At 41.3% G+C, this 23,815-nt stretch overlaps 1 protein-coding gene across 3 annotated transcripts in view; it reads left to right on the forward strand.

The window, feature by feature from the left end:
* Positions 1 to 1,061: 1,061 nt before the first annotated feature.
* LOC129707401 (pleckstrin homology domain-containing family G member 4B-like) overlaps positions 1,062 to 23,815 on the forward strand; it is a 121,459-nt gene continuing 98,705 nt past the window's right edge. The window contains exon 1 of one of the 3 annotated variants that reach the window (XM_055652408.1): positions 1,062 to 8,512. In XM_055652408.1, coding sequence (XP_055508383.1) covers positions 8,510 to 8,512 — 3 coding nt within the window. In that variant the 5' untranslated portion in view covers positions 1,062 to 8,509. The remainder of the gene's footprint in view (positions 8,513 to 23,815) is intronic. The other 2 variants (XM_055652406.1, XM_055652407.1) reach the window with 2 other exon arrangements.

Below are 23,815 nucleotides of genomic sequence, written 5' to 3' on the forward strand. Positions count from 1 at the left end.
CTAAATATGAGTAAGGCAGATTACAATGTAATTAATAGGGGGTAGGAGCATAAACTGGAAGCAGTTTTCATTGGGTTTGCCCTTATCGGATGTGCGGGAGTCATTTAAAAGCAAGTTGATCAAAGTTTAAGATCGGCATGTTCCAATAAGAGATAAGAATGACAAGGTAAGAGAATCTTGGATGACCAAATTGGTTGTAAATTTAGTTAAAAAGAAAAAGGAAGCATCAATAAGGTTTAGGAAGATGAAATCAGACATGGCCTTTAAGGAATACTAGACCAAGTGCAGACCCGTTGGGTCTGCTCCCCCAGCGCAGCCGTTCCGTACCCGTAGCCCCCACGGGAGACGTGGTCCTCCAACTCAAGCGGCTCAGGAATCAGCAGTGCGGCTGTTTTTAAATGGCGTCTTTGAGGCGAGATGCAGGTGCCAGCAGCCATTATGGTCGCTGGCCAGCAGGAGGCGACACAATCGGGGGGAGAAGGATTTGATTAAAAAAGTGTACATAAACACAACAAATTTTAATGAGGAGTGGATACTTGGAATGAAAAGTGAAATCTCTACCGAAATGGAAAAAATTAGGGTGTTTCTGGGTCGGGTGTTGGCGTAGCAACGAATCAAAGGCTGGCAGCCACAAGCCAGGCAGAAACACACACAGCCAGCCGGCCGCCACACAGTTTTATATATATAATAGATAGATAGATAGATAGATAGATAGATAGATAGATAGATAGATAGATAGATAAAGTAAATAGGAAGGAACTCAAGTGGGCTATTAGAAGGGGCAAAAGGGGCCATGAAGTGTCTTTGGTGAGAGATTAAAAAATCCAAAAGCTTTTTAAACGTACATTAGAAACAAGAGAGAAGGTAAGACCACTCATGAATAAAGGTTGGAATTTGTGCTTGCACTCAGAGATACCAAACGAGTAATTTGCATCTGTATTCACCAAGGAGAAGGACATGGAGGACATTGAGATGAAGGAGTTGTGTTGGGGCTCTTGAAGAGCATTGAGGTGGATAAATTCCCAAGGCCAAATAGAAACTATCTGAGGTTTTTAGAGGCAAGAGATGCAATTGCTGGAACTTTGATGAAGTTCATTGCATCTTCTCTAGCCACAAATAAGGTCCCAGAGGACTGAAGAGTAGCCAATGCTATTCCTTTCTTTAAGAAGGGAAGAGAGAGAATTTTGGGGATTCCAGGACTCATGTCAGTGGTCAAGAATCTATTGAAGCGGACTCTTCAGTATAGGACTTTCTCGCTTTTGGAAGAAAATTGGCTAATTAGAGATAGTCAGAGTGGCTTTGTATGTAGCAGATCCTGTATTACTACCTTGATCGGTTGTTGTAAGGAGATTACATCGATGTTCGATGAAGGTGGGACAGTGGATGTAGTTTACATAGATTTTAACAAAACATTTGATAAAGTCCTCCATGTTAGATTGAGCTAGAAGTTTAAGATGCACGGGGTTTGAAGATGCACTTACTTATCAATGATAGAGGGTGTGGTCCTGAGTGTTTGGTTGGAGAATTGTGACCAGTGGGGTTCTGCGGAGAACTCTGCTGGGAACTTTGTTGTTTGTGATATATAAATTATATAATGGAGATGTTGTGTTTAATTTATTGTCACGTGTGCCAAAATACAGTGAAAAGCTTTTGTTGTGTGCTAACCAGTCAGCGGAAAGACAATACATGATTAAAATTGAGCCATCCATAAGTTAGCAGATGGTACTAAGATTGCTGGAGTTGCAGACAGTGAGGAAGGCTGTCAAAGTATACAGCAGTATATAGATCAGGTACAGAAATGGCTGGTAAAACAGCAGATGGAGTTTAATCCAAGCAACTGTGAGCATTTAGGCGGTCGAATGTAAGGGAAAGGCACACAGTTAATGGCTAGATTCTAAACAGATTGATGCACAGGTGGATCTAGGGATCCAAGTTCATAGCTCCCTGAAAGTGGCAATACAAGTAGAAGGAATGGTAAAGAAGGTCTATTGTATGCTTGCCTTCATTGGTCAGGGCATTGAGTATAGGAGACATGAAGTCATGATGCAACTCTCTGACACTTTTGATAGGCTGCATATCGAGTATTGTTTGCAGTTCGGCTTGCTCCAATGCAGGAAGAATGTGGAGATGTACAAAGAGGAGGTTCACTAGAATGATGCCTGGATTAGGGGGTATTAACTACAGGAAGAAATTGAAGAAGCTTGGATTGTTTTCTCTGGAACGCCAGAAATTGAGGGGAGACCTAATAGAAGTATATACAGTTTTGAGAGGTATAGATAGGGAAGACAGTCAGGGTGGAAATGTCAAAGACTATCGGGCATAGGTTTAAAGTAAGAGGGGCAAAGTATAAAGGAGATGTGCAGACTATTTATTTTACACCGAGGGTGCTGTGTGCTTGGAACGTCCTGACAGGGATGGCGGTGGAGGCAATTACAATAGTGACGTTGAAAAGGCGTTTAGATAACACATGCATATGCAGGGAATGGTGATATATGGATCATGAACAAGTGGGAGGGATTAGTTTATCTTGGCATTATGTTCAGCACAGACATTATGGGCCAAAAGGCCTGTCTCTGCTTTATATTCTATGTATATTATTGATAATCTCATCTAATACCATCATGTCTCCCTTATCTGACCTCTTGTTAAATATGGATCCAAAAGTTTCTTGCCTCTCATCCAATGATTACATTGGAACCATTTGCTAATAACTTTACTCCTGCCGTGACTAATCCATTTACATTTATATGAACATGAAATATTGTGTTACTATTTTGTGTTATATTCCTTATGTTCATAGTTCCTCTTGCCCTTTCAGTTGTATTTCGATTTATTTCCTAATTTAGTTCTTTTAACATACTCATCCAAACACAGTTAGTACACTTAGCATAAGCTTCTTTGAAACATTCAATCTTTCTCTTATGTCATTGTTTATTCATGGAGTCTCATTACAGTTTAATTTATTCTTGTTTATTCATTGAATATATTTTTCCTGGACAGATCAAAAGGGTCAGATTTACCCTGCTGTTTGAAATCGTTTGCCAATACTTTTGTACATTTTATTTTCCCAAGTTCTCAAATTTTCCTTTCTCCAATTCAATACTTTGGTCTTCATCATACTTGTCCTTCTCACTTATTAAATCAAATGATATTGTGGTCTCTGTTACTTAGCTACTCCTGTGCTTTTATTTCTAATCTCTGTGTAAATTCTTTGTTGACTTTTTAAAATCTGTTTGGTTAGGAAGTAGTCCTGTGCACTCTTTCTGCCTCATTGCCTACCTTTTCATGCCAACTAATTCTGGTGTCATAATCATGGGATTTGCATTTTCTTTCTCTGCTTGCTTCCTTTATCAGAGTGCCTGCAGATTATTTTAATTGACCTTTTATAAAATCTTTTTCACGACTGGATTCAGATGGATTCCTTTTATTGGTACTGAGTCTGTCCCTTTTATCATCTCCGCCTTTTCTGAATGTGTCATATCCTGCAGGTTCTTTATTCAAATCCTGAGTTTTCAACCTATGTCAATAATCACTCTTAAACTTTGTTCTAGATATTATTGTCTCCAGCTGCCCTGCTTTATCATAGGTGCTAAATGGGCGAATCCTTGCCAGTTCAACTTTTTAATTTTTGTTTCATTCATTCACTCATTCATTGGGAGGCGACATCATTAGCCAGCTTTGTGTTTGTTGTCCATTCCCTTTTGCCTTTGAACCAAATAGTTTTTTGTCATTTGATTTAAAAGTGAATTACATTGTTCTGTGCCTTGAATCATAAGTAGGTAAAAATACTAGACTTCCTTCTTAAAGGAGCTTACCAAAACAATTGTTTTATTTTTACAATCTGGTAGTTTCATGGTTACAATTATGGAAAACAGATTTTTATTCTGGATAAATAATATTGAATTTATATTCCCAGATCATGGGATTGGATTAAAATTCATGTTTCTGGAGTATCACTCCAAAGCTCCAGGATACGTTCAGATGCAAGGAGACAGAATTTAAATCAGTGAGTTTCCATGATAAATGTTCCTCCTGTTTCAATTCTTGTAGGTCTTTGTCCAACTGGTGTTCCCCGTGATTTTCATCCTACACAGTTCAATCTAACCTTTCACAAGTGAAACTTTCAATAGGTTGATTCTGTACTGAACCCAAGTGTGGAAATCCATTTTGTGGAAACACACTGCGTTTACTCCAAGAGTTGAGTGCTGGCATCACTTGCCAGGATTCTGAGTCTCAAAGTCTGTCTGATGTTTCAAAATGTTGAGGTATCATTAACCATACATTTGAACCACTGATGCCTGCTGGGCCTCAATGCTGAAGGCAGGTGGAGCGGAGAGCCCACAGGCTTTGGCGTATTGGAACGTGTTGGCTTCTCAGTATAAGGAACGAGTGCCAGAGGAAGTGGTTGGGGTAGGTCTTATAATAGCATTTAAAAGACACTTGAACAACTCCATGGATGGGAAAGGTTTAGATAGATATGGGCCAAACACAAGCAAATGGGACTAGCTTAGATAGGATATTTTGTTCAGCATGAATGAATTGGGCCAAAGGGCATGTTTCTGTGCTGCATGGCTGTATGACTGCATTACCAGTAGAGGCTGAAAGAGGAGGGAAAAGGCCTCTAGCTAGAAGTTCTACTCTCAAAATGTCTTTGGAAACATTGCTTCAGCGTTATAGATGAGCAATGTATAGGATTTTCAAATGATTTGTTTACTGACAGGTACTATCCATTCCAGACATGGTTTGGGATTTGAAGCTGCTCTGCTTTTACAACAATCCTTTCTCAGTTGATGAGTAAAACTGCTCAGGTGCCTCTACAGTGGAATGCTTGCAGATTTTTAGGAATGTTTCTGTTTCATCACAGGATCTGTGATTGAACAACAGATTTAAAGGTGCCTAGTTGTTGTCCATCAGTCACCATGGCTACAACCATGTCTGGACCGTTCTTCCTGACGCTGATGGCTCCCAACCTTGCCTCTGGCTCATTGCAAATGGTGGTGGGGTGAGGTGTGGCTGGTATCAGTTGTAAATAGCTTGCAGTTACTAGGTGTGGAGGATGACAGAGACTCTCAAGCAGAACGGAATTAATTTAATTCCACTTTGGTAGAGCAGAGGCAGCATAAAAATAGTTTGCCAACATGGATATTTTCTACAGGTTCAAGGAATAATAGATGAAATACTGAGCTCCTGCCACAAAATCCAGACTATTTAGAATGAATTGTAGAATTAAAGAAAAAATGGGAGTGAAAAAAAGGAAGCATTGAAAATAGTTTATCTCTGAATATATTGTAAGGGTGAGGCTAATCACTATTTACTTAGCTGAGAAACAAAAGCAGATACTGTCTTACATCAGGGAATGATGAAAACCATGCTATATGCTGAAGTGTAATAAAAAAAAGAACTGTATACCAAAGATCTTTATCACAAAGATAGACATAAAATGCTGGAGTAATTCAGTGGGTCAGGGAGCATCTCTCGTGAAAATGGATATGTGACATTTCGGGCTGTGTCTGAAGAAGGGTCCCGACCTGAAACATCACCTATCCATTCTCACGAGAAATGCTCCCTGACCCGCTGAGGTACTCCAGCATTTTGTGTCTATCCATATGCTGAAGGTTTGGACATCTGCTTCAGATTGATTAATCCACACCTTACAGATGGTGTGAGTAAAATGTCCACCCATTTCTCCTCGATAATCAACAGTATTACTATTCTCAAATTCCAGCATTAATATTATGGGGTTCACAGATAACTAGATGGTGGGAGATGGTGTCCTGAGGTTTCCACTGATGATCCTACTATCCACCTACTCCAGGGTTAACTTGCAGAAGCCAATTTACATACCAACTTGTCTTTGAGATGCTGTGGAAACCAGGTGACCATCATATTCTATATTAACAGGAGATCAAACTCTGATCACTGGAATTATGAATCATAGTGTCAGAAAAATATCCGGAAATTGGGCCTCAGCCCACCAACCAACTCAACTACTCATTTACACTCATCATACTTAATCCCATTGTATTCTTCCCACTGTCTCATCAACTACCCCCAGATTCAATCACTCACCTACACAGTGGCCAATTAATACAACAACCTGCACATTTTTGGGATGAGGGAGGAAATTGGAACATCTGGAGGAAACCACTCATGCACAGAAAGAACGTATAAATTCCGAATCTACACCACCAGAGGTTAGGATTGAACCCATTTCCCTGCAGTACTATCTGCTGAGCCACTGAGGCATTCTATGTAGAGACTTGATTCTATTTAAAGTTTAATTCCAAATATTTTGCTACTTTTTCACAAATGCAGAGAAATTCTCCACACCAGTCTTTTGGCCACGCCTGTATCCTCTGGTATATTTAGTTTGAGATACAACACGGAAATAGGCCCTTCTGTCCATTGAATCCATGGTGATCATCAATCGCTCATTCACACTAGTTCCATGGTATCCCACTTTTTCATTCACCTTTTACACATTAGGGGCATTTTCACCGCGCAAAAATTAGCATACAAACTTGCATATCATTGGGACATGAGAGGAAACCGTAGCACCAGAAGGAAACCCACTGAGTCACAGGGATAACGTGCAAACTCCACATGGACTGCACCCGAGGTCAGAATCAAACCTGGGTCTCTGAAGTTGTGAGGCCATACTATATCTGCTGCGCAACCGTGTTGCCCTTAAATCTGAAAATGTTGGAATCATTCAATATGTCAGGCAATAACCATTTCTCTCTTCATAGATACAAGATACAAGATACTTCATAGATGCTGCTTGACATGTTGATTCTTTTCACAGTATTTTCTGTTTTGTTTTGGATTTTCAGCATCTGCAGGTTATTTTACATTTTCATTTCCTGTATTCTTTGGCTGTCTCACTATTTGAATTGGATTGTTTTATGCTCACCCAATTATGGGTAGTTTATTGGAAATCAATGGATTTTCTAACACTAGTTACAAACAAGATAAACTTGCTTGGTTGTGGCAAAGAGTTTCTCCGAACCACTTCACTCTGGTGAAGCTCAGTGATGGAAAAGTGGAAAATAATATTAGTTTTGATTTCACATTATGATTATGATTTGGAACTGTGCCAATGGAACTGAACTCTAGCGACTGTCGGGAAAAGGCGGGGAGAATATTTTAAAAATAAAGAGAGTTGAAAGATGACATCAAAAATAAATTCAGAAGAGAATGAAACAGCTACAGTATGAAACTGCATGCAAATATCTTTGTGTTTCTAAACAATGTGCGTTGCAGGCCAAATGTTCATGTGACCAAGAAGCTAAAAACATTTTAAATGCTGATTTTTAAAATTTCAAAATGTTGTGCAAGAAAACTGAATGTAGACACAGTACAGAACTGCAACATCACAACCGGGAGTAGCTGTGTATCTTCAGAGTTGAAAACACTGCACGGATCATATTGTTTATTAGTTCTGAGGCGGCTCGGGAGAGTATTGAAATGTTGCCACAAAGTATATATCCCATCCAGTCCAAACTTCTGTATCTTATGCTATTACCACAAAGAAGATGGCAAGTTTCCATTAAAACTCTTTGAGATAAAATCCGTCAGAGGTTGCCTTTAACAGTTTCATGATGTGTCACAGAAAAGGGAGCCTGCTCGCTTGTCAGGAAATGTTGGCAAGCAGACAGGGGGGCGTGATTCACTGGATTAATAAGTGGAAAGAGGAGTGCCGGTCTGTACTGTGACATAGTGAGCCACAGTAGCTCAGACGGAGTTGTACTTCTAAACTCAGTGTTAGATATTGCAGAATTATCTAGGGCTTTTTACAGCTGTTAGGCACAAAACAAAAGCAAGCCGTGATATATGAAAGGGCCTTTGTGTTTGGACAAGCTGTAAGCTTATTTACAATGTGGAAGGGAGAACCTAACACATTTTTCTGGCTGTGCAAGCATCATAAAACTGAGAGGAGCACGGGGTTCTCGATGACAAGTGCAAATATTTGCTGCAAGATTAATGTATCCTGTGAGAATAGAGGCAAGAATGGACTTCTGCGCAATAAAGCATGAGGCAGTGTTAACTTATCTGACCAGGAAAACCTTCTTAGAAACCTTTGCATTTGGAAATCTTTAAAGAATCATGATTTTGCCAGCCATGACTGGTACTTCAAATCTCAGTGAAATGTTCAACTGAAGCTTTTTCAACTGGTTCAAGCTTTTGGAATTTCTGAAGACAGCTTTATTTTTGCAGACCTCCTCCACTCCCTCCCCTTTTTACCAGCCTACTTGTCCACTGAAGGAGGCACATTCATGCATTGCTTCTCCCACTGCAAATCACTTTTCTAAGCTCAACAGAGCTCTGAATTCATCGTGTCATGCTGCATTCTTCAAGCTTGCTGCTCCGATGAGATCCTACAGTGTGTGGCTGATCGTTATGAGTGGGGAGTGCTGACCCTTAGCACAGACTTGTTCTTCTGAACACAGACAGTGTGGGCGGACCATACATCCTGAAGCAATGGGATAACAGTGATATACTGAGGAAGATGGTAAAGTTCTTTCAATTCCATTTTTGAAATAGCTGTAAGCTTAGCATTTAAAACTGCCTGAGCCTGCATAACAGTTCGAAAACTAAATGAAAATCTAATCAATATTGTAAGAAGTAATAACATTCAGAAATATTCTTTGATACAGTAGTATCTATGTTTTGTTGGTATTATGTGCGAAAGAAAAACTGTTTGATCAGCCCTGCATTAGTTCCAGTTGAATTATTATTGCTAGTCTTTTGGCAAAAATTTAAACATAACTAAAATGTGGCTGTTTCCAAGAGAATTTTATGTGAATGATGTTGGGAGATATTAAGTTTCAATATTACCAGAGAGTTTCTTTTCAGTACTTGGCTTATGCTTCTGTCAGAGAAAGAAACATAATTGGAATTGATCAATTTGCCTTGGGATGGATAGTTCATCTTGCTAATGAAGCAAAGAATAACAATGAATACTTGTTAAAGTTGTTTTCCAAGAGCTTGCACTAGTGTTTTATCACACGCCTTGATTTCAATCCCACTAGTCACACCTGTTGTTGGATGCCCTGGAATCAACAGACTTTAAACTTAGACTCGGAGCTGTGCACCAGCAGAGCATGTGCACTACAACATACCCATAATCACCTGCCCTCCTCACTTGTAAAACAACCCTCCCATGCCTACTGTGCTCCAGACAGGTCACTCGAACTCCCAGTCTGTGGTGGGTGCTTGTTATTTGGTGGGGGAGGTAGTCAGATAAAATCACTTTGATTACGCAGCACCTAAACACACTTAAATAGGCAAGGCAAAGAAGAAAAAGGATCTGTATATTCCCATGAATGGGATCTCCTCCAACTACACAGTCCCCATTCCCACCTAGCAGGAGATTCAGATTCCCTGATTTTCCTTTGCTGATGGTCTTGACCCCACTCCCATGCATCAGAAGATATTTGTCCTTTCTGATACCCCCATAACTCCTGCAAATCCTATATTCCCTCAATCCCAGAGGCTCCAGACTTTCCTGATCTCCAATTACCACACCCCCATCCCTTTCATAGCCATTGTGATTCATGCTCTCCCAACAACAATCTGATCACAAAAAATGTTCCCAATGTTGGGCGAGTCCAGAACCAGGGGCCACAGTCTTAGAATGAAGGGGAGGCCATTTAAGACTGAGGTGAGAAAAAACCTTTTCACCCAGAGATTTTTGAATTTGTGGAATTCCCTGCCACAGAGGGCTGTGGAGGCCAAATCACTGGATGGATATAAGAGAGAGTTATATAGAGCTCTAGGGGGCTATTGGAATCAAGGGATATGGGGAGAAGGCAAGGTGATTAGGCATCTCAAGAGTCTTATTTATTGGGGACGATTTTCATCCGTGAGCACAATGAATGGCTGGATAATCATTGCCACTTCCTGGCTCAAACTGCATTTCTGTATGAAAGGACCAAATGGCCAGGTCTTTACATGCTCCATTGCACTTATTTCCTAATTGTTTCTATGACTCTGACAGGTAACACAATTTCACTGTATATGCTTTCTACCCCCAGCAGGAAATCCCCTGGATGGATTTGGGCTTTCTAATCTTTAGTCACTTCTCAGGGTGGTGATTATCTGTGGAATTTGTTGCCGCAGAAGGCATTGGAGGCCGTTAATGGATATTTTAAAAGCAGAAATAGATGTATTCTTGATTAATACGGGTTACGGGGAGAAGGCAGGAGAATGGGGTAGGAGGTTGGGGTAGATCAGCCATGATTGAATGGCGGAGTAGACGATGGGCTGAATGGCCTAATTCTGCTCCTATCACATGACCTTATGACTTTCTCATGCGATGGCAGGAAATGCAACGGTTGTCCTTTCAATTCCATCTTCTCCAGCAACCAGCTGAAGCAGTGACTCACTTACACAAGAACTCAAGAAAAGTGGAGTCAGCTACCAATCACCTCATGCCTGCCGCACCAGTCAATGTGATCATGGCTGATCTATGTTGGCTTCAGCTCCATTTCTGTGCTAGTTCCACGTAATCCTTGGCTCCTTGATGTTTCAAATATTTATCTATCTCCAACTAAATATATCTAGTTCTGGCCTCCACCCCCTCTCAGGGGCAGAGAATTCCAGAGGTTCACTCTGCTCTGAGGAAAGACTTTTTTTTATGTGCCTCCGTTTTAAACGATGGGCCCTTTATTTTGCAATATGTCCCCTTGTTTGTGACCCCCAATTGTTCCCCTTGCATTTCCAATCTAGTGCTCTCAGAACACCCTTAACTTTAATAAATCCAGCAGTGTCAGCATTTGTATATCCTATATTGTTTCTCTCATCCGTCTGCTTTATTCTTTGATCACTTGTATTTGTCAACAAGTTCCAAAGTAGATGGAAGGTCCAGGAACAACACAAGATTATGTTTGCTGATAATTTTGATTTGTATCTTCTGTTTATAAAAATAATTCAGGAGCTAAAAGTAAATTTATTCTACACACTAATCCCATATTTCAAACTTCATTGACTTGCAGCAAGAAAGTCTTTGCAAATGAATCGCTTCCACAAAATAACTACTGTTTCGATTATTGTGTGTCACATAATTTGGACTGACGTTTGCCTTCTGCTGTCAATATATCCTAGTTTAAAACAGTGTGAACAATTGGAACCAGTATCTCACCAAAGACTACCACAGGCCAGCTTCTACAGACCATTGTCAGAACTGTTTGGGGAGAAGATCAGAATTCAATAGTTTAGGTCATGAGCCAAGAGTGTTGTATTGTCATATGTACTGGAATGGAACAATGAAATTCTTACTTGCAGCAGCTTGGGAACAGATTTGTAAACAGAACTCAATAGATAATCTAATGAGCAAGCAAAAAATCTTCAATAAAAAAATAAACCCAATATAAGGCAAAAATAAAATAAAGCCCAAAGCCCCTAGTGCAACCTCGGCAGTAGTTCGGAGTTTAATTGGAGTTCATAGTGTTCAATAGCCTGATGGTTGTTGGGAAGAAGCTTTTCACACTCGTATACCTTCTTCATGATGGCAGGAGTGAAATGAGTGTGTGGCTAGGGTGGTGTGGGTCCTTGATAATGCCCACAGTCTTTTTGAGACAGCGCTTCTACTATATCCCTTCGATGGTGGGTAGGTCAGTACATCAAATCACAACAAAACAACTCTATCCACACACAATAAATCCCATTGATTCTGCAGGAGGAGGCAGTGCTCTTTTCTTTGTGAGTTAGCTTAGAGATATAGCATGGAAACAGGTCCTTCGGCCCAATAGGTCCATGCGGACCAACAATCGCCCTACACTAGTTGTATCCTACACAGAAGGGACAATTTACAGAAGCCAATTAACCTTCAAACCTGCACATCTTTCGAATGAGGAAAGAAACCAGAGCACCCAGAGAAACACATGCAGAAAAGTCACAGGGAGAAAGTGCAAACTCCATACAGACAGCAATAGACATAGACAATAGGTGCAGGAATAGGCCATTCGGCCCTTCGAGCCAGCACCGCCATTCAATGAGATCATGGCTGATCATCTCCAATCAGTACCCCGTTCCTACCTTCTCCCCATATCCTCTGACTCCGTTATCTTTAAGAGCCCTGTCTAGCTCTCTCTTGAAAGTATCCAGAGAACCGGCTTCCACCCCCCGATGAGGCGGAGAATTCCCCAGACTCATGACTCTCTGTGAGAAAAAGTGTTTCCTCATCTCCGTTCTAAATGGCTTGCCCCTTATTCTTAAACTGTGGCCCCTGGTTCTGGATTCCACCAACATCAGGAACATGTTTCCTGCCTTTAGCGTGTCCAAACCCTTAATAATCTTATATGTTTCAATAAGATGCCCTCTCATCCTTCTAAACTCCAGAGTGTACAAGCACAGCCGCCGCTCCCGCCATCCCGGGAATTAACCTAGTAAACGTACGCTGCACTCCCTCAATAGCAAGAATGTCCTTCATCAAATTAGGGAACCAAAACTGCACACAATACTCCAGGTGTGGTCTCATTAGACCCTATACAACTGCAGTAGGACCTCTTTGCTCCTATACTCAAATCCTCTTGTTATAAAGGCCAACATGCCATTCGCTTTCTTCACTGCCTGCTGTACCTGTATGCTTACTTTCATTGACTGCATCCATAATCAGGATTGAACGTGGGCCTCAGGCATTGTAAGACAGTAACTCTACCGCTGTGCCACTGTGCCACACTGTTGTCGTACATTGTGTCTTGCGCATTATGCTTTGCCAGCAGTTTGATTGGTTGAGTCCCAACATCAATCAATAACCTAAGACACTACGACAAGATCAAGAAAAATTACCCGCACTGTTGTGACCAGAAGATATTTATGAACGTGCGTCATTGTAAAAGATTACAATGCAGCTCATTAGGGTAGCTGGAATATGTTACCTCACAGGACAAGTGACTCGGGTTCAATCTTGACCTTAAGGTGCTATCTATGTGGAGTTGGTCTGTTCTCCCTTTAACCTCCAGGGTTTTCACCTGTGACTTAGGCTTTCTCAAGTATCCCAAATATATGGGTTGTTGGGTTCACTGGCCACTGTAAGTTGCCCCTGCCTTGTAGATGGTTGGTAGAATTACTGTAGGGGGAGGGGGTCGAGAGTGTGTTTGATATCAATTTAGGGAGAATACACAATGGAACCAATGTTAGATTAGCCAAAATATCTGTTTCAGTGCTGCATCACTATGACTGCAAGACCACAATATTATTGCTGATTTTGTGTATGAGATCTAAGTCTGTGCTTACACTGTATTTAAAGCTTCCTTGTGTTCTCAAAGATCATGAAAGAAAACGTAATTTATGTGTTTTGCAATTTTTTGGCGAATATTTCAAAACTATTTTTGAATGGTGAGTTGTGATATTTCAATTTCCATCCCAATCATAGATGTATGTTACAATTGTTACCACTTTGTAGTGTTTGAAAGGTTAATTAAATATTATCTTTCTTCCTTCCTGGCTTTCTCTTTGCAAGAATTCTTTCAGAAAGTTGGTTACTTTGCCAGTTGGGTAACGTCACACCATATTCCTGCAACTGCGGAAGCGATTGCTAACCTTTAGCCAGATCTTTTTGAAGTCTGCATCAAGCTCTGTTGCTTTCCCTTTTTACCGTAAATTTCAGCCTTTCATGATTGGTACACAGTGGGTTCACTATGTACACATACCAACCAGACGTAGCAACCGTATCAACTCAATTACGTTATCAAAGTGGCCATAAAATAATATCTCTTCCAAATAGTTATTCATTGGCTAGTTAATGTTTATTTTCCTCCATCTCATCCCTGTATTCCACCTGAATTTGCACAGATTTTCTCCTTTCCCCCTCCTCAGGCTTTGCCCTGCCCCCTCATCTCTTCCAGCTTTCTCCCCACACCACAATCAGTCTACAGAAGGGTCCCAAACTAAAACATCACCTATCCATGTTCTCCAGAGATACTGCATGACCCGCTGTTATTCCAGCATTTTGTGTCTTATTTGTTCCATGCTTATGCTCAGTTAATGAATAGACTGAACACCTCACGGTATTTCACAGCCACAAGGGTTGGCGCTGTATACTAAGCTTCAATAAGCTCTACAATTGTGATCCAAATGCTCCGAGCAACGATGTTTATGGAAATTTAAAATTGCATTTATTGAAAATCTGAAATTAAAAACAAAAATGCTGGAAACACTCGGCAGGTCATGCTGCAGCTGTAGAAAGAGAAGCAGGGTCAATGTTTCAGATTACTGTCTATTCATCATGTCATTCTTTTTTTCACTTTTGGTGTGTGTGTGCGTGATGTGAAATGAAAAGAAGCCCTCTGTGGTTACTGGCTCAATTCTCTATTTGGAAGCATTGCAAACAAGTTTTAGTATTAGGCAGTGTCGTATGTGCAAAATAAGGACACACTGCTGAGGCTTCTCTTGCATAGATCATTTGAACTTTGCTAGATTTTACCCCATCAACGTAACCTTACCTTCTTTCCTAGCTAATCAATTAGCGTCAACTGTGACAATGTTTGGTAGAAATCTAGACTAGTAATGGATCAGTTCGGTGGGCGGCGCGACTCTCGTCAGCAGCGGCCTCTGCAGTCTGTCCGCGGTTTATTATTTTTTTGTCTGTGTTTTAATGTAGTTTTTGTTATTTTTTTGTTGGGGTGTGTGTGTGTTGGGTGGGAGGGGGGGGGAAACTTTTTAAATCTCTCCCTGCACTGGAGACCCGACCTTTTTTCGTCGGGGTTCCGTTGTCGTTGGGGCCGCAACGAGGAGCGGCCTCCAACAGGAAGAAGCCGGGGACTCGGGTGCTACGACTCACCGTCGCCGTAGCGGGGCTGGCCGAGTCCGGAGCGGGTGGAACGGTGGAGGAGCGCTGATGCTGCTGCTGCTGCTGCTGCTGCTACCGGAGAGTCGGAGGCTCCAACGGCAGGTCTGTGGACGGTGGCACCGGGAGCCCGCGGCTCCCTGGAGGGAGACCGCTTTTCAGGGCTCTCGCAACGGCGACTTCCCCCACCCGAGTTGCGGGGTTGAAGAGCTCCTGGAGCGGGGCCTGACATCACTGCCCCGCGAGGTTTGGAATGGCCTCGGGACTCTGCGAGCGCACGCCGGGGGCTCTAACAGCAAGACCCGGTGTGCGACCTCGCACCACCCGGCGTGGCTTTAATGGCCGCGGGACAATCGCCATCGCCAGCCGGGGGCTTTGACTTTGACTCTGACATCGTGGGGGGGGAGAGTGCAGTGGAGAGATAAGTGTTTTTGGCCTTCCATCACAATGATGTGATGGATGTTTATGTAAATTATGTTGTGTTGTTGTGTCTTGGGTCTATTTGTTTGTAATGTATGGCTGCAGAAACGACATTTCGTTTGGACCTCAAGGGGTCCAAATGACAATTAAATGTATCTTGTATCTTGTATCAGACCAAGAAATAATTTGAATTCAGTTAATGTCTTAGACTTTGGAGATTTGATGATGACCTCTTTCTCTTTCATCTGTCGCAAACCATTCTTATCCACTCTTAAATCTAAATACTTAATTTCCTTTTGCACATTAGTGTTTTATTTTAAACTCAATGAATCCCTCGCAAAATCTGACCATTGTTGAACAACATCATGAAAATAATTTATCACAGACGTAATCAAGGCTACAACCAAGGCTGTATAAAATGGAGAAATAATTGAGGGACACTGAAGGAATTACACAGGAAGATTTTGGAAGAGTTCCATGCAGAACACTTGGCTACAGTACATATAAAGATAGTGCCTGGGGAAGCTACCAATGAACCTGATATGAGCAAACTTAGAAATCTGGTAAATCAATGAAAATATGTTTATACTACAGAGTACGCCATCCTGTACAGCTATTCCAACACATCCATTTACCATTAAAAGGGTGCAGAACTTCAGAACGAGTTGAACTGCCAGTAGTAAATCTTTTTAAAATGTATCTCAGTTTGTAGAGCAATGGAATGAAACACAACTTTACTTCTCCTGCCAACCCTCTTCAAATGAGGAAGCAGAGAAGTAATTTTGCTTGGTAAAGAAGATTCAAAGAATCAGAGTATGGAAGGCTGACTGATCATCATCATCACAGTTTCCTCTTACTCCTTAAGAATAGGGCACTACACATTGCCTTTCTGTCCTCGATCTCCTCTATTGTCAGTGAGGCTAAAAGGAAATTGGAGGAACAGCATCTCATATTTTGCTTGGGCAGCTTACTGGCCAATGGTATGAATATTGATTTATCTTGCCCTGGCATTCCATCTCTTTCTATCCCTCTCTCACCCAAGTTGCAAGAGCTTCTCATTTTCACCCGACGAACAGCTATCAATGGTTTGTTTCCTTTATCATCATTACTTTTTTGCATATCTTTCATTCATTGTTCTTTATCTCTACACATCTCCATCTATATCTCTCTCTCATTTCCCTTATCCCTAACCAGTCTGAAGAAGGGCCTCGAACCGAACGTCACCCATTCCTTCTCTCCAGAGATGTTGCTTGTCCTGCTGAGTTACTCCAGTTTTTTGTGTCTATCTTCAGTTTAAACCAGCATCTGCAGTTCCTTCTTACACAATAGACATTGCACTGCAGGATTTCTTCCAGCTGAAATGTTAATGAGCAGAGACAGAACGTAGTTGAGACTTGTCCAATCGACTTTGGAAGAGAAAATGTGGGAGACCCAATTGAAGCAGGTAAATCATCATGGCACAAAGGGAAGTGTTCGACAGAGCCTGTGTATTAAGATAGGGAAGTGAGACATCAGGGAGATACTGGAATTATACATGTTGAGAATTACGTGTTCAAAACCAGAAAGAAATTCTGTCAGATTAATGTTGACCTCGTAGATGGGACCTGGGTGAATAACGAATCCGCAAGGTGAAAATGTTTACAAACTATTTTGCAGAAATCCACATGGGCTATCTCTAATGCTAGTTAGGGTGAGATAAGTGGCATCATCTGGTGAGAGTAGGCCAGTTAGGTCTAACATTAACTGATACATTAACACCTAAACCACCAGGCGAATTTGCACCTTCAACATCAGCATTACTGCGGCAATTATAGTGCGCAGAAATCAGTTCCTCAAACAAATTTGTAATGTATGTATAATTGCAAAGGGCATTGAGAGTTTAAGAACCCACTGAGCTCCATAGTTAGCTCCCACGTTGTTACCCCTGGACAAACTCCAAACTCTTTAAGTTCTTCCTGCCGCGCTTGTGTGGGTTTGCAATTGAGCTTTGAGAGTTTAAGAACCCACTGAGCTCCATACATTGCATCTCCCAATGTGCAGCTTTAACTCTCAACCAACCACTTTGGCGTGATCTCACTTCCACACTTGGCGTGATCTCACTTACATTCAAAGCACCAACTTGCTGAAAAGATGATAAATGAGGAAACAAGAACAGCAGCAGGAAAAGCTTTCTGATTATCCAAGCGTAACCTAAACAGAAGGTAGATAACATTCGGGGAATGGTTGATAAGAATTGATAGGTCTGTTGACTGATTGATGCTGTAGCAACCAGATTATGGATATTTCTCATTGGAATCATATTCTATGCAAGTTTATGTACATTGCGTGGCTTGCCCTTTGAATAAGTGCTTATTGAAAGCATTACATCACAATTGCTGGCGTCTCTAACATTTTTTGTGTTCCATTAGTCAAAATGTTTTCTAAGACAATTATAGAAATAACAAGGTAGTAGGTTTGAATTAATATTCCTGCATAGTGTTTTTTATTTGGAAAGTATCAGTTCCTGGAAAACCTAAATGATTACCAGCAAAATGTTTGTGCCACGACAAATTTCCCACATCAATGCAGCGCATGCTGTTAGCTCTGTGGCAGAGAAGGAGGAATTCAGTCTGTCAAGTCTATGCCAGCACACAGACTGATCCCATCCCTCCATTCATTTTTCTTGTAGCCTGTTCTTCAGACATTCATCTACCTACAGAAGAGTACAATTTACAGCAGCTAATTAACCAATGGACCACATGTCTATGGAATGTGGGAGGAAAACTGGTGGAAACCCATAGGGTATAGAGACAACATGCAAACGCCACACAGACAGAATTTCAAACATAAAGCACGAATTTCATTGTCCTATCTGGGACACATGACAATAAACTCTCTTGAATCTTGAATTAAAGGCCTGGATGAAACCCGTTGCCGGAGTTGTGTGGTAGCGGTTCTTGAAATGAAATTGATGTTCCTAAGTGTCATATGTGTCTAGAGAGCATTTTTAGAATTAGGCGACACAGGGCGTCCGGTGTCAAGCCTCGACTCTGCCAGGCAAAGGTGGGTGATCTTGCCCAAGGACACAACGACTCTTAAGCCCATTCTCCTGCCTCTCCCCCGCCGAACTCTTAGCCCTGATATCTGTCCTGATGTTCCCAATGTGCCACTTCCTGATTATTAGGCCCATCTATTGTGGAGTAATCATCTGATCTATCTTTCTCTTTAAAATTGTATCTTTTTAAATAAACTTCCTGGTCATTTTTGCATGATGTGCTACAATGGCCTGAGTCCAACTCTGAGATGTAAATATTAAAGATCAATAAAGCAAATAGATCAGAAACTTGAACTTTGTAGGACCCATTGTCTTGATGCTAAAGGTGGCTTTGTAACAGCCTGGTCTCCATCTGTTCATTCCTCTGGTGCTGTACCTTTCTTGAATACTTCTCTGCTCCACATGGTTTCAGGGACATCTACCAGCACTTAGTACAATACACACAAGATGCATGGTACGGTTTTAATTGGCCAATTAGTTTTAGGTAGCTCTGACTGGCACCAGCCAGCCACAAAATCAGGCCTCCTGCTGAGGTAATGAATGTATTTTAAATTAATTTCAGAAAAAGATACAATGCACTGATGGCCTTTCAATATGTTTAACACCAACAACTGGTAATGCATTTCTAGGTATTTTCTTCACAATACAATGTCTTAGCACTGGGTTTGTATTGCTTGATGCTTACAAGAATAGAGCAGTCTCTCAGTATTGTGCAAGCTGGGCTTTGTTTAGAAGTGCTCAACATATTAAATTCCCAATCTCAATGTAATTATATTTTCCTTGTATGTAGGTCTACGCTATTGTAACATGATTCCAATCTCGCCATCTAATCTGATCCTTCCAAGAAGTTTATACATTAAAAGCCTTGGTTCAGGAGACGGCGAGTGTACTTCCTGCATTTGCAGATAATATTAACAAGTAGACGGCAAAGAATGCTTCCACAATCTAATTATGTTGGCACAACGTTTATTTACTTTAAAGAGATGAGTAAATTCAAGTAAAATAGTTTAGTTTTGTTTAGTTTGGAGACACAACGTGGAAACAGGTATTTCGGCCCACCGAGTCCGCACCGACTAGCGATCCCCACACACTAACTCTAACCTACACGTTAAAGCTAATTTACAATGATACCAAGACAATTAGCCTACAAACCTGTACGTCTTTGGAAATACATCAAGTTTTCAGTGCTTTCAGCTGATCAAAACATACAGCACACAGCGTGGCACAGTCACGCAGCGGTAGAGTTGCTGTCAGGGACCCATGTTCGACCCTGACTGCCGTGCTGTCTGTATGTTCATCCTGGGACTGTGTGGGTTTTTTCTGTGTGCTTCGGATTCCTCCCACACTCTAAAGATGTACAGGTTTATAGGTTAATAGTATTATAGGTTAATTGGCTTTGGTAAAATTGTAAATTTTTCCTAGTGTGTAGGATAGTGTCAGTGTACTGGGTGATTGTTGCTCCACTCAAACTCGGTAGGGTGAAGGGCCTGTTTCCACGCAGTATCTCTGAAGTCTAAAGTCTAGGTCTACTTCAAATGAAATCACTGGTGTGTCAAGAGTGAAACATCAGTGGCTACCTGTGTCTGAAAACGCCCAGCATTAACTAATTTCCTGTATTAAATATATTTTGCATGCATGTATTTGCCTCACAAACTTCTACCAATCTTTCATAATCAAGTGAGTAATGCATGTACAATAATCAAAAACCACACACATTCTGATTTTCACCTCACACTCTCAACAACAACCACTAAAATAATTAATTTATGTTTGTGCATGGCATGGACTCTTTATATTGTGTCCAAAGAACATGACACAAGAAACAGCAGATGCTGGAATCTTGAGCAAAACACAACTCAAAGGAGAAACTCAACAGATCAAGCAGCATCTATGGAGGGAATTGACAGATGACATTGGGACCCTCTTCTTCAGACTGTTGGAGTAGGGGGGAAGAAAGCTTGAAAATAGAAGTGAGGGTGGGGCAAGTGATAGGATGATACAGGTGAGTGGGGGGTGGGGGTGATTGAAAGATGGGTGGAGTAAATGACAAAGGTTACTGGTGAAATGGAGACAAGAAGGTGCCATCGGGTGGTGCCGGCAATGGCTGCTTTGCCAACGGTCTGTCTGTCCTTTCTTCTGTTTTGTTATTTTAAGTACTGTTAAAGAGAATGTTTTAGTGTTCTTTGGTTTGTTTTATGTGGGGGTCAGGGGAATCTTTTTCTCAATCTCTTACCTTGTTTGGTCTTGCTGATGTAAAAAAATGTGCCTGTTTCACCATTTTTATTCATTCATCAGGACTTTATATGATATGTTTAGTTTGGTTCAGTTTATTGTCACGTGTTCTGAGGTACAATGAAAAGCTTTTTGATGCGTGCTATCCAGTCAGCGGAAAAATATATACATGATTACAATCAAGCTGTCGGAGTGTACAGACACAGGATAAAGGGAATAATATTTAGTGCAAGATAAGGTCCAGTAAAGTCCGATTAAAGATAGTCCGAGGGTTTCCAATGAGGTAGCTGGTAGGCCTGGACCACTCTCTAGTTGGTGATAGGATGGTTCAGTTGCCTGATAACAGCGGGGAAGAAACTGTCACTCAATCTGGCGGTGTGTGTTTTCACACTTCTGCATCTCATGCATGATGGAAGAGGAGAGAAGAGGGAGTATCTGGCGAGACTCGTCCTTGATTATGCTGGTGGCCTTGCAGAGGCAGCTTGAAATGTAGATGGAATCAATGGAAGGAAGGTTGATTTGCGTGATCGTCTGGGCTTCATCCACAATTCTTTGCAATTTCTTGCGGTCTTGGATGGAGCAGAAATGGAAATTGTGCAGGCAATCAGATAACATAGAGATAGCATGTTGATGGGTGATGACTCGATCAGTGTTGGCTCGATGGGCCAAAGGGCCAGTTTCCATGCTGAAACTACAGGAAAACAGTGACATAATACAAAATCAAATGAATCCCTTAACACACAAGGCCATAAAAGAATGAACCAGTTCAATGGCAGAAGACATGACACCATTACTGGCTGTAAAACTAGCCAAGTAAACTTTTGCTCAACACTTATTCTTTGTAAATTCAGTATCAATTGCCGAATGCAACTTTGCTAAAAAAAAAATGTAAACTAGATTTTGTCCCTCAAAATGTGGATTAGCCAGTTTTACATCAGCGACCTTGTCCCTCAAAATGAGAATTGTTCATTAATTGAGGTGAAGCAATCACAATTTTATGATTGTAATTACCCAACACATCCGAAGGAAAAGGCACCTCATGTTTACATTGCAAAAGCAATTGGAGCAAGAGCTGGCAAGTGATAGGCGGATCGAGGATAGAAGGGATGGATTGACAGGTGAGTCAAGTGGGGGATCGAAGGGGTGAGATGGTAACCAAGGCTGGAGGTGATGAGTGAAGAAGACAAAAGGGTATAAATGGTGGAATCTGATGAGAAAGGAAGAACGGGAGTGAAATGTAGAACCAGTGAGAGGGATGATGGGTAGAAGAGAACAGAGGAAGGGAAGGTAAATGGGGCACCCAGAGTAGGGAGGTTTGGGTGATGAGGAGATGTAGGAGGGGGAAGGAACTGGATGACAGGGCCGGGGAGTAGAAAGTAAGGTGTGCGTGAAAGGAGGTGGGGGGGGGGGGGGGGGGGGGGGGGGGAGGGGGGTGTCGGCAGAGGATCTTTGCTCGAACTTTTGGCCTCTCGCAGTGAGATCTGTGAACTGATCATGTGTTAAAACCTAGATATATTGTTTATTTGAAATCAACTAATAATGACCAACAGTTTTTCATCTTGTAATTAATTGCAGTTGACTATTTTCATTGTTGGGCTCATAAAAACTTAGGCATTCAGTCATAAAGTGCCTTTTTCTTTTGGCGTTGTGAGTCCCAATTTATTAGCAATTACGATCAAAAATAGCGTTTGCTTTATTATGGAACCCAAAACATGGAGGAGTGTAGCACAGAAACATGCCCTTCAGCCTGCAATGTTTGTTCTGAACTTGATCCCAAGATTAGTTTATCTCATCTGCTTGCACATGATCCATATCCCTCCATTCACTGTTTCTATCTAAAAACGTATTAACCACCATTGTCATATCTGCCTCCACCGTGCCACCCTTGACAATGCATCCCAGGCACCCACACCCCTCAGTATAAAAAAAACTTGTCCCATATATCTTCTTTAATGAAGGTCAAAGAAGTAGGACATGCAGTTGTTTCAGAGTTTAGCAATGGAGAAGGGAAGGACACTAGCAGTGACAGGGCTGAGGGATCTTTTAAGGGAATGAATACTGAGCTATTAAACCATGAATTTGATTTCATAAGAGGAGAGCAAGTCAGCTCAATCTCTGTTAATTAACAGCAAAACGGATTGCAGCTAAGGCCTGCTTTGGTATGAGTGAGTTATAGAATGTGTACGCTCCATATGCACAACTGCAGTTGCCAAATTATGTGTTGCACACAACTTGACATCAGTGCATGTGGCTGGCAGTGTTTCCGCTGACCTCAGCTGAATCCGTCGAAGAGCAGACAAAGGAGATTAAACTCATTTGCATGGCACATAAAAAATGTGGCACTGTCTGTAGGAATTTATTGTCCCCTCTTTTTGAATGTACTTTGGAACAACAACCTCCCATTCGTATATCAGAAGAAGTTTGTGTCATTTCACATGGATGACTAGTAAAACATAATTGTTACTGAGACACGAATGGATAGGTGATGAAAAACTTAATCAATGAGTTAAGTTTTGAGGAACATTTTAAAGCAGCAAACCTAGTAGAAAGAGAGGGAATTCCAAACCTTACAGCAAAGCAATAAGAGGGCAGTAGCCATTATTATATTGTCACAGAGCTGTACAGCATAGAAACAGGACCTTCGTCCCACCTGGTCCATGCCGACCAACTGGGCGTTTTGCACTGGTTCCACTTGCCGGCATTTGGCCCATAACCCTCTAAATCCTTCATATCCATATATCTGTCCGAAGGTCTCTATTTCTATAGCTACCTCTGGCAGCTCATTCCAGGTCCCAACTGTCCTCTGAGTGAAATAATTGTATCTGAGGTCCATCTTAAATATCTACCCTCTCAACTTGTTATGGGGCAATGGAACTGTGACTTAAAACCAAGGGTGATCATTTGAATAGTGACATATTGTCACACCAGGAGACATTATGAGTAAACAGGACTGGTTTTGTGATTAATGATTAAGTTACTAGAAGATTACAAGTTGAAGACAAAAAAGTGGAGTTGCCAGAGCACAATTTGCTAATTAACTCTCCAGACAGTCACCTACATTTGAATTAATTGTGTATCTCCATGATAATGTTAAAGTTAGGTCCCCAGTAACAACCTGATTTGGTTCTTTTGAGAAATGGATATGTTTGCGAAAAAATAAATTATTTTGTCATCTTCTGGCTTTCTTCATCATTCGTGATGAGAGCAGGTTATGCGGCAACGTCCAGCAAACCAAGGAAGTGGGGAAGAAACTTATGGCAGCCCTGAATCGAACATTTTTAAAACAAAGCTGTCAGTGTTCGTACCACCAGCAAAATTCATAGCATGAAAAGCGTAAC

The sequence above is a fragment of the Leucoraja erinacea genome, chromosome 21 (assembly GCF_028641065.1).
Source record: "Leucoraja erinacea ecotype New England chromosome 21, Leri_hhj_1, whole genome shotgun sequence".
In the NCBI taxonomy this organism is placed as follows: Eukaryota; Metazoa; Chordata; class Chondrichthyes; order Rajiformes; family Rajidae; genus Leucoraja; species Leucoraja erinaceus.